The 12046-nt window shown below is 40.2% G+C and overlaps 1 protein-coding gene across 1 annotated transcript in view; it reads left to right on the top strand.

Moving 5' to 3' along the window:
- Window positions 1–12046, top strand: part of ADAMTS20 (ADAM metallopeptidase with thrombospondin type 1 motif 20) — a 283904-nt gene that overhangs the window by 172566 nt on the left and 99292 nt on the right. Inside the window, exons 16-18 of the mRNA XM_082253104.1 lie at window positions 3164–3259; window positions 5377–5543; window positions 7968–8097. Of these exons, the coding sequence (XP_082109230.1) occupies window positions 3164–3259; window positions 5377–5543; window positions 7968–8097 (393 nt within the window). The remainder of the gene's footprint in view (window positions 1–3163; window positions 3260–5376; window positions 5544–7967; window positions 8098–12046) is intronic.

Here is a 12046-nt window from a genome sequence, read left to right as displayed (position 1 = left end):
ATTGGCTGATCTAATGACTTAAAGTGGATTTCAACCCCATTCATGAAATTTGACCTGGGCACATCTATCTGTAGTCTTTACTTATCTCTCTCCAAAGCCCTATGTCCCAAGTCTTTCTGCTTCTCCGTTCCTCTCTTATCAGCATAATAACTTCTGACAAGTTCTCACAGGAGATAAAAGCAGCTGAAAATTTGTGTCAGGGTTGGTGCATAGAAATAGATTAGCAGAGGGTGGGTCTATTCACAGCACAGCTCTGCACGTTTTTTCCTTCCTCTGCCTATGTGGAGGAGGGGGGGGGGGTATGCCTTTCTTCCAATCAGCTGTCACACCCAGTGCTGGAACAGGAAGAAAAAATTCTAACACGATGTTCACTTTCTAAATAGTGTAGAAGCTGAGGACAGCAGATATACAAATACAACTAATGTAGGAAGATTTAATTCATCTCTGTGTATCATCTGAGGCTGTTCACTTCACTGGGTATATGTGAGGGATTACATCCACTTTAAGTACTTTAAACCAATAATCTGCAGGGAGGTTGGCATTTGCAGCCTACTTGTTTCCTCCAGTAACAGTTTCCTTACCTCCTGACAAAGCTATTTTCCTGTAGTATTGGGAATGGTTAGAACATCTCTGTCTGTTTGCTTTTGAGGAGATATTCCTAACTTCCTCTTCTTGAGAATACCCGGAAGTGAGTGGACATTTTCCTAAGTCAAGGGAAATCTCATAGACAGTTGTCACTGGATCTAGTGTCCCTATTTGATGACTTACCCTCACCTTCTGTTCCAGTGACATCAGGAAAATGTTAGATTTCCATCACTTTCAGTCTTGCTAATCACGGTCACAAGAAAAAATGTGGAAGACAAGTCTCTCTAGCAGGTGTACCGACAGAGAACAGACAGAGATTTTAGCCCTTCACTACTCCTGAATAAATATGAAAATATGTTTATTTCTTTCTAATACCTTCTCTCTAATAACTCCCTAGTTATATATAAACAGCAGCATTAATAATGTATGTTGTACACTTCATTTTAGTTATTCCAGTAATATTCATTTTTAACTAACATATTTTTCTGTCTACTAACAAGGTTGCTATATGAATTACAAACAGAACTAAAGCTTAAAAGCGGTATTTGGTTTATTTAGAATATAAATGTAGATATTGTGCTCTATACCCCTTCCCCCAATAAAACTCTGGCCAGCCACAGTAGATTTTTTTTTCTTTTTTTGGAGACTGCTGCCATCTGGTGGTAACTCTTCTACAAATATATTGTTAGCAATTTTATTTGTGTTATCTTTCAGGTTGCAGTAATGTGGAAATTTTTTTTTTAAAATCTGGAATGTGTTTTAATGTCTTTGTCTGTTGATAGTACATGCATTTATAATTTGTTTATGTCTGTCATGTGATTCAAAAAAGTGTTAGCTTATTATGGATAACATTTATTTAAACTCTTTGCTGTCAACAACAGATATATTATATACACAAGGTATATTCCGTATAGCATAAAAATGTATTTAAGTGGTCTCTAATCACAATGTTTACACAGTAGAGCATTTTGCTCCTTAGTTAAAAATTGTATTTTTTTCCATTTTGGATAGAGCAAGTAAGGGTTACAACCCCTGTCAGACTTTTTTTTTCACCATCTGTGTCCCATTGTGGAGATTTCCCTTCATTTCCTGTCCCATAGTCAAACAAAAAGTGGGAGAAAACTCCTGCAAATTAAGTGAATTCCTTGGGGACCCCCAGCTCACCAGAACTAGTGTCCCCATGGGAAGATTTCCCCACTATTACTTTTCTGGGGACAACCTAAAATGTGAGATTCTATTTTACTTTCACTTTCAGTGATAATGGTAAACATGACAAATAGAGAGGATGGATATCCCTAATGGGGGCACAGACTGCAATAAAAACTGACAGGGGTTCTAATTAGGGATAGACCGATTATCGGCAAGGCCAATATATCAGTGGCCGATATGCACTTTCCCCGATATATCGGTATCGGCCCTGGAACTGACCGATATTGCCACTATTTTTGTGACGTCATTCTGCCTTCTTAGGCCACCTCCCTGGCCTTGGCCAGCCTCGTCTGGAGTCGGGACTAGTCTCCCGGGAGTGTATCACAGCCATACACCCACCCACAGCAGCCCGGTGCCAGCCAGCCACCCACATCCACAGGCCTTGTACCAGCCAGCCACAGGCACTGTACCAGTGAGCCAGCCAGCCACCCACAGGCCCTGTACCAGCCAGCCAGCCACCCACAGGCCCTGTGCCAGCCAGTCACCCACAGCCCCTGTGCCAGTCACCCACCTACTACAGGGTGCCAGCCAGCCACCAACCACAGGGTGCCAGCAAGCCAGCCACCCACCACAGGGTGCCAGACAGCCAGCCACCCACCACAGGGTTCCAGCAAGCCAACCATTAAGCATTAAACAAAAACTAACATGTTCAGTACCAGATTTGTGTCAAAAATTGTCTAAAACAGTTTAAATGTACAAAATATCAGCCAATGTCGGCCGATACCAATACGTTGTGACCAAAATATTGGTATCGGCCCTGAAAAAACCATATCGGTCTATCCCTAGTTCTAATCCCTCTCCACTCCATCCAAAACTAAAAGAAAACGTTTTTCCTTTAGCTATACTTTAGGGCATCAGCATACCAAGACATTCTTGACAATTGAATGCTCCCAACTTTGTGGGAACAGTTTGGGGACGGCCCCTTCCTGTTCCAACATGACTGCGCACCAGCACACAAAGCAAGGTCCATAAAGACATGGATGAGCGGGTTTTGGGTGAAGGGAACTTGGCTGTCCTGCACAGAGTCCTGACCTCAACCCAATAGAACACCTTTGAGATGAATTCTAGTGTAGACTCCGAATCAGGCCTACTCCTCCACATCAGTGCCTGACCTCACAAATGCGCTGGAAGAATGGTCAAACATTTCCATAGACACACTCCTAAACCTTGTGGACAGCCTTCCCAGAAGAGTTGAAGCTGTTGTAGCTCCAAAGGATGGGCCAACTCAATATTGATCTCTACGGCCTAAGACTGGGGTGCCAATAAAGTTCAAGGTTCATGTGCGTGTAGAAGGTGTACTTTTGACAATATAGTGTATCTTTGGCTTATATAACCAAAAGAAAATTTAAAACTATTTTTGTTTTTTCAGGATATAATACCATTGTTAAAATTCCAGCTGGAGCAACAAATATTGATGTGCATCAGCATAGTTATTCAGGAAGACCTGATGATGACAATTACTTAGGTAATTATATATGAGCACAATATTTATATCACCATTTGTTGACCATGAGGGCTAAGTGGGTTAAGTGTTATTTAAATATGCTTTAGAGCAGGGGTCTTCAGACTTAATATGTAAAGGACCAGTGAATTGTCCTTCAGACTGCTTGGGTGGCCAGTAGGATTAAAAAAATGGCATCGGTTTCGAAGGTCAGTGGGAGTATTAAATACCCCTGCATCACTGCTTAATAGGAGTAATAATTGTCAATATAGATGTTACCAGTTTTTAAATATCAGTCTTTCTGTAAGCTGCTGTTATATTTTTGTATATATTTAGTTTTACATTAGCATAGATTGAGTTTATTTTCATTTTGTCAAAATTAGCTGTTATAAATGCACCAGAGTTAGTGATGAGTGGGAGCAATAAATGCTCCTGTGTTGGTGGTTAGTGGGTATAATAAATGTTAAAGTAGCAGTGGTCACAGGGAATAATTAATACCTGTGGTCAGTTGGAGTAATAAGAATAATGCCATGTCACTGTTGTCAGAAGTCAGTGAGAGGAATAGTACCCCATAATTGGTGCCAGTGTGAGAAAAATAGTCATAGTGCTCAATCGTTGCTGTTCAATGGAAGGAATGGTTGCCAATTATTGTTGTTGGTGGGGGGAATGGCTCCCCAGCATTGGCGGCACTTACTTAGGAGATTATTCTGCCCAATAGTCTCTATAATATACAAGGCACCTGCTGCCACTTTGCATACAGATGCACCCTGACTACATGCAGGGCCATTTCATTGCAGGGACCAGTTTACAACAAACAACAGTACTTGAAGTGGTTCTAAAGGCAAAAGGTTTCGTACCTTAATGCATCCCATGCAGTTTCCACCCCAGCCCCCCCCTTATTTGAGCCTGATTTTAATCCAGTGATGTGCATGAGAGCAGGGACTCTGTCTGCTCTCTCCCTCCTCATTGGCTTAGAGACAGCATCAGGGGCCATTGACTTATGCTGCTGTCAACCACAGCCAGCAACGAGGGAGCGGAGGGTGGGGCTGAGTTCCGCTGTTTGTGCAGCGAGTCCGCATGAGCTCCCCTATAGTAGATGAATTGCTATGGGAGCACTTGACAGGAGGAGGAGCCAGGAATTCCAATGGGGGACCTGAGAAGAGAAAGATTGGGGCTGCTCAGTGGAAAATTAGAGTAGGTAAGTATGACATGTTTGTTTATTTTGAAGGAAAAAAAATTCCATTTATAATCACTGTGACTGGCCTGAAGGTTGTAGTTTGGGGAGGGAGAGTCCACAAAGCTGTGCATGTAATGGACTGACATATGATAAAATATGCCAGTGTAATGTGATATTTACATTTCAGGCAAAACTTTACAAAAAAAAGCTACAGATATCTGATCATTTTTTGATCCTGTAAATTATTGTAATATTCAAACAATGAATTGCCTACGGTCTTTAGTGCCAGTCAAACATGTTAGGAGCTCATGCCCTTCATTTTATAGTTTCATACCTTCTCATTGGGCCCATGCCGCATCATTCTTTTGCTAAAATGATGGTAATATAACTCTCCAATCTCAAGGTAGAATATAGAAAGAAATTGCTTTTTCCTATATTCCAATCCAAAGTTGTGCTTTCTATTTTGACCCCAGTCTGTCAAGTGAACAGTGAAAGAGCAGCAACACATTAATGAGATTATTGTATTCTCACCTCCTTTAAGTATGATCACAGTGTTAGACTGACATTAATGAGCAAAGCAATAGCATCACAATTGACCCAGAGTACTGACCCTCCCTTTTGCAATCTGAATACTGCTTTGCAAGGGAGGAAGCTAGATAATAAAAGATTCAGGGTTTTATTAGCCGTATCAAAAATGCTTTCAATTATTTCCTTAAAGCAAACATACTTGGGTTAAAAGTTTCCTATGAATAGTTCACTGAAGGTTCTGATTAATCCGGGTAATGGTATAGTTGGTAGTGAAACCACTTCTAGCTAGGGCACTGTATTGCAAGCTAATAGAGGCAAAGACATATGTGAATTTTCACTTAGTGATAAGGGACAGCACATTATGTTATAACATGGCTATAATGTAACAAATATGGTATATTTTTCTAACATTGTCATTTCTATATGTTTATTTCAGCTTTATCTGACAGTCAGGGAAATTTTGTTCTCAATGGCAATTTTGTTGTAAGCAGATTTAAAAGGGAAATAAATGCCCGGGGTGCTGTTTTGGAATATAGTGGATCCGACAATATTGTAGAAAGAATAAACTGCACAGATCGTCTGGAGGAGGATTTAATTCTTCAGGTAACTAATTAAAAAATATATAATAATAATATGAATAATAATTAACCATGTGACTTTTTCTTTTTATCTCATTGTTAAAGTCACTGATCCTTATGCATCCCCCTGAAACATAACTTTAGTTAGTTATTTTTTTCCTTCTGTGAATGGATTTTAACGACTGTTTATACGGTATTTAGCAAGCATTTTCAGCATTTTTTGGTAAATACAGCACAAACGGTCTAGCAAATTGACATGAAATATTTAGGCAAAGTGTGTCCTGACACCTACATATTTCATGCAAGTTCACTTTGTGAATGGAGTCCATATTTATCATCAACCCCCATCCAGCGATCTGCATTGTGCAGCCCTACTTGGAGCCAGCTTTGCAACCCTATTAATTGTTTTGGGAAAGCTGTACTCCAAGCAAGCATTTAGAACCTCCATGAGTAGAATAAAAGGTGCCAGGGTACCTATGTACAGTATGAAGCTGCAATTTTCAAGCTAAACACTGAAGATCTCTGGATGATGGTTTTGTAGCTTTTAGGGGGTTTGGTGCAACTGATTAAAAAAAAAAGGACAACAAAAAACAGTTGTCCTTTAAAGTCCATAAAAAAAGTATGTTTCCATCTAAAGCTGGTCATAGAAGGTTTGAATCTCAGCAGGTTCAGCATGAACGTATGAATGTATGGGCAGGCTGATTGTGCCCAGGTCAATCCATTGACAACCAGCATGGAGCAGATGACGTCAAAGTGACGAAACGTGTAGGCCGGAGTCCAGGGTCATTGCGCAACTTCTGGTTTCTGTCCGTTGAACGCACAGCGAACCCAGACTTCCTAAATTGCCTGTATCCATGACTGAATGTCTTTTCTAATATGTAAGTGAACTATTTCCTTTAATAAAATTGTCTCAACGGTACTGCTCTATGGAGATTATGGTTTTCATGTCCATGGGGAAATACTGTTATTGATTCGAGGCGAGGGGAGAGGAGTCGCCGTTAAAGGCAAAACACACAAAGCTGGATATCCCTGCAAAGGGGCTTATTATCTGGTGAGTGCAACCTCAGTGGGGGACACGAGTGATAGCACTGGGGTCCATCGCACAACAGGGTGTTTCTTGGAATAGTTGGTTTCACTGAAGCTGTATTTACTGAAGTACTACAATGAACAGCAGGGCCAGGCTCAGCTCCCACTTGCATACGGCTCCTTCCGACCTGTACCCCATCTTCAGGGGTCTGGTTACAGTTCACCCAGTGGACCCAGCAGTCATTTCTGATCATCATCGCAATATACCGGTCTGGTACAGCAACAGTTTTGTTCGGCTTTTTTGCCTTCAATTGTATTTTAACTTTTACACTTCTTCAAAAAATGGTCTCTTAATTCCATCAGCTTGTTTATCAGCATCCTGATAATACCAACATCCATACAGCGCTGTTCTCTCCTTTTTGGTTGCTTGTCCTAACTGCACTGCCCACCATCTCCACTGTACCTCCATCTACCTGCTGCTAAAGATTCCTAGAAGCCCCATTCAAAACCAGCTTTGTGGATGTCAGCGTTTGCAAAGGCTTAGAACATTCCATGTTACAGTGTTCAGAACTGGAGATTGGCTACTACACACCACATACTGTATTGGGGGGCAATGTACAGGTGTGCTCAGAAGTTCTCAACTACTCTCTGGGCTTTAGCAGGAGAAGTAGCATGCTTAAAATAGTTGTGGACATACAATATTGTAGACACTTTCTAATACACTTATTACTATGCAGGCACCATAACTGATTTTGCTTAGTTTCAGAAATTATCTTTCTTTTTTCACAAGGTTAAAAAAGTAACATGACCATGCATCTCTTCTTCCATATAGTGCTGGGTGTGGTTACAGGACACATAGTCTGTTCAGCCTGAGGCAAGATGCAGGCTGTGCTAGAGCAGGGGAGGGGGAGGGGGGGAGGCGGGTGTGTGTTCAAGAGCAGGCTATGGTTTGGAGGGGTTGTCTGCCAGGGGAAGGCTGTGATTGGTCAGGAGGTGTGGTGGCTGAGCAAACTAACCAATACAGGCATGCTATGTGTCTGCACAGTGCCCTGTACCTCTGAATGGCCAGCCAAGCACAGATCAGCTTTTTTGCTTTGTGTGGTCAGTTTAGAACAAGAAAAAACGGTAATTGACAGGATCAACCATTTACTTCGGATGGAAGAAGTTCATGAAAATGATGACTATGATTTATAAAATACACATATGTGAACACACACATAGAAAAAAAAAGATATTTAGGGTACCATGCACTTTAGGGTAAATGGAGGCACTTTATTGTGCCTGCTACAAAGCCTTAGTATGACTTAGATGTTTAGAATTTATTTTTGTGACTATATGCATTAGCTTTCAGAAGCAAATCAAGTGATTTTCCTTTACTTGTTTTAAGGATATTAAATATTGCTGATTCATGTTTGTTTTTTAGATCCTATGTGTTGGAAATTTATACAATCCCGATGTACGATACACATTTAATATTCCCATTGAAGATAAAAGTAACCACTTTTCGTGGGATTGGTATGGACCTTGGCAACCCTGTAATAACATATGTCAAGGTACTGATATCAAGCTGTGCTTTGAAGCAAATTTCTGTTTTGCAAACTAATATATGTTTAAGAATGAATTAAATATTATATTGTAAGATTAGGATATAGTTAAAGAGGTTGTTTTTTTAAATAAAAATAACAAACATGCCTATACATACCTACCCTGTGCAATCATTTTGCACAGAGCAGCCCCAATCCTCTTCTTCTGTGGTGCCTCGCTGGTGCTCCAGGCCCCTCCTCTTTATCGGGTGCCCCCACAAAAAGCCGCAGTCCCTGGGGGCACCCATGTTGGTTCGCTCCTGAGCCCTGCTGCTAGTCTTTTGACACAGACAGCTGGACTTGGTCCCGCCCCCTGCTTCTGTGTCACTGGATTTGATTACCAGCAGTGGGAGCTAACTATAAACCTGTCCAATGAGGAGAGAGACAGCAGCTAAAGCAGCTGCGCTCATGCACATCGCTGGATCAGATCAGGCTCAGGTAAAAAAGAGAGGGGGGTTTGGGGGGAGCTGCAGCACAGAAGATTTTTATCTTAATGCATAGAATGCATTAGGGTGAAAAATCGTGAGGCTTCAAAACCACTTTGCCATGTCATGCCTTACATTTTAAATGTTTATACATTCATAATTTAATTTGTGACATTTGAAAATAAAGGTCTATATCAGTAAGGTCAACAATAATGATGTAGAACTTCTGCAAACCTGTTGCTATGTAAACACTGAGGTTTTACACTGTTAATATATTTTTTTCTTTTGGAAATATGTAAAAAGTAGGTGGGGCTAGTAACTACCTACAACAGTCTACAAAATATGTACAAATGATTTGGACATATTAAAAAAATGTAAAAAGCTTTCAGTCAGACAAATAGAGTATCAAAGCAAATTGTGCTGTCTCTTTAAATAAAACCAGCCATAGACAGATCAAAATTTGGCCGGTTTATAATTTTTGACCCTACAATATCTGTGCAAAATCATTTTTATCAATTAGTCTTGTATATGGGAACACATACTGTATATTTTCTCTACTAATATAATTTGTTTATTGCCGTTTTACTTTTTCAATATCAAGATAGAGCCTGTACTTTACACCCAGCAAAATCTACAATGTCTAACACACTGTGTTGATGTAATTTCAGCACATTGTCCTGAAATAGGGGTGTTTACAACCCTCATGCCCTTGATTTCTATGTCAGCTTCAATGTGCCACTAAACTTTTTTTAACAACAAGGATTTCTCTTTATTGAAATCATGGGCATGGCATATTAAGAGCAAAAAGCAGAGTGGTACAAACGATCATAGAGAATTACATTCATGGTAGTACAGACCACAGTCGAGCAAAAGCAGGTAAGGGTAACATACAAGGCATAAAGTAACAGCATGACAAATAATTAAGGGGATCCACTAGTAAAGACAAGGGTCAATTTCCTAGGACAGTGTTCTGGGTGAGAGAAAATAGAAGTAATCATTGGGCTATCCAAGGCTGCCAAATTCGATTGCATTTTTAGGACAGTTTTTATTGATATATGTTAGTTTGTACATAGGCAATACTGCATTAACTGAAGACTCCCATGAAGCCACAGAAGGGGGAGGGATAGTTCCACCTACTTAGTATTTCTTTTTTGGCATAGGATAGTAAGCATACAATCAGTAGCTTAGTGTAGCGAGGCCTCTGTACATCATCAAGGATGCCAAGTAATGCTAGCTCAGGAGAGAATAAGAGATACAGCTGAAGATGGTATTAATAAGGTCAAAGATGTCCGTCCGGAACTGTGTCACAGTGGGGCAAGTCAAAAACATATGAAAGTATGTTCCAGCATTTAGAACAAAATAATATTATAAGAAGGAACTCCAGTACAAATATATATACCTCTAATTAATTTAAGTGCATTGCGAAAGTATTCGGCCCCCTTGAACTTTTCGACCTTTTGCCACATTTCAGGCTTCAAACATAAAGATATAAAACTGTAATTTTTTGTGAAGAATCAACAACAAGTGGGACACAATCATGAAGTGGAACAAAACTTATTGTATATTTCAAACTTTTTTAACAAATAAAAAACTGAAAAATTGGGTGTGCAAAATTATTCAACCCCCTTAAGTTAATACTTTGTAGCGCCACCTTTTGCTGCGATTACAGCTGTAAGTCGCTTGGGGTATGTCTCTATCAGTTTTGCACATCGAGAGACTGAAATTTTTGCCCATTCCTCCTTGCAAAACAGCTTGAGCTCAGTGAGGTTGGATGGAGAGCGTTTGTGAACAGCAGTTTTCAGTTCTTTCCACAGATTCTCGATTGGATTCAGGTCTGGACTTTGACTTTGCCATTCTAACACCTGGATATGTTTATTTGTGAATTATTCCATTGTAGATTTTGCTTTATGTTTTGGATCATTGTCTTGTTGGAAGAAAAATCTCCATTCCAGTCTCAGGTCTTTTGCAGACTCCATCAGGTTTTCTTCCAGAATGGTCCTGTATTTGGCTCCATCCATCTTCCCATCAATTTTAACCATCTTCCCTGTCCCTGCTGAAGAAAAGCAGGCCCAAACCATGATTCTGCCACCACCATGTTTGACAGTGGGGATGGTGTGTTCAGGGTGATGAGCTGTGTTGCTTTTACGCCAAACATAACGTTTTGCATTGTTGCCAAAAAGTTCGGTTTTGGTTTCATCTGACCAGAGCACCTTCTTCCACATGTTTGGTGTGTCTCCCAGGTGGCTTGTGGCAAACTTTAAACAACACATTTTATCGATATCTTTAAGAAATGGCTTTCTTTTGCCACTCTTCCGTAAAGGCCAGATTTGTGCAGTATACGACTGATTGTTGTCCTATGGACAGAGTCTCCCACCTCAGCTGTAGATCTCTGCAGTTCATCAAGAGTGATCATGGGCCTCTTGGCTGCATCTCTGATCAGTCTTCTCCTTGTATGAGCTGAAAGTTTAGAGGGACGGCCAGGTCTTCGTAGATTTGCAGTGGTCTGATACTCCTTCCATTACAATATTATCGCTTGCACAGTGCTCCTTGGGATGTTTAAAGCTTGGGAAATCTTTTTGTATCCAAATCCGGCTTTAAACTTCTCCACAACAGTATCTCGGACCTGCCTGGTGTGTTTCTTGTTCTTCATGATGCTCTCTGCGCTTTAAACGGACCTCTGAGACTATCACAGTGCAGTTGCATTTATACGGAGACTTGATTACACACAGGTGGATTCTATTTATCATCATTAGTCATTTAGGTCAACATTGGATCATTCAGAGATCCTCACTGAACTTCTGGAGAGAGTTTGCTGCACTGAAAGTAAAGGAGCTGAATAATTTTGCACGCCCAATTTTTCAGTTTTTTATTTGTTAACAAAGTTTGAAATATCCAATAAATTTAATTCCACTTCATGATTGTGTCCCACTTGTTTTTGATTCTTCACAAAAAATGACAGTTTTATATCTTTATGTTTGAAGTCTGAAATGTGGCAAAAGGTCGAAAAGTTCAAGGGAGCCGAATACTTTCGCAATGCACTGTATATTGCTGCAGACACTTAATGTGTTCCCACATGAATCAGTAACCACAAATTCTATAAGACAGTGCTGCACAATATTTCTTATCTATCAAACCCTTTGTGGCATGTGTTATACCCTGTTAATGCAAAATAAACATACATATAAAATAACTTTCATCCCCCACAATTATGAAACAGGCACCTAAAATATTTCTTCCAAATATGTAATAAACTTTGTCAGTCCACCAAGCGTCAGTGCCCATGTCCTGTTTTATTTTTATATCCCTATATATCCCATTTTTTCCTTTTTAACCAATGCAACCTGTAGTTCTTCTTCCCATGCAATTTTTTGTGACTTCTTATCCCATGCACTTTGCAATCCTGACACCAGAAATCTCATGCTCTTACCTTCCTAACCTGACCCAAATGAATCAGATCTATGGCGCCTTCCCCTTTAAAAGGGGCCTATAAGCCA

Source organism: Pelophylax lessonae (assembly GCF_965119305.1).
Source record: "Pelophylax lessonae genome assembly, chromosome: 4".
Lineage (NCBI taxonomy): Eukaryota > Metazoa > Chordata > Amphibia > Anura > Ranidae > Pelophylax > Pelophylax lessonae.
Note: the sequence above shows the minus strand (reverse complement) of the source record. Positions and strands in the feature narration are given on the sequence as shown.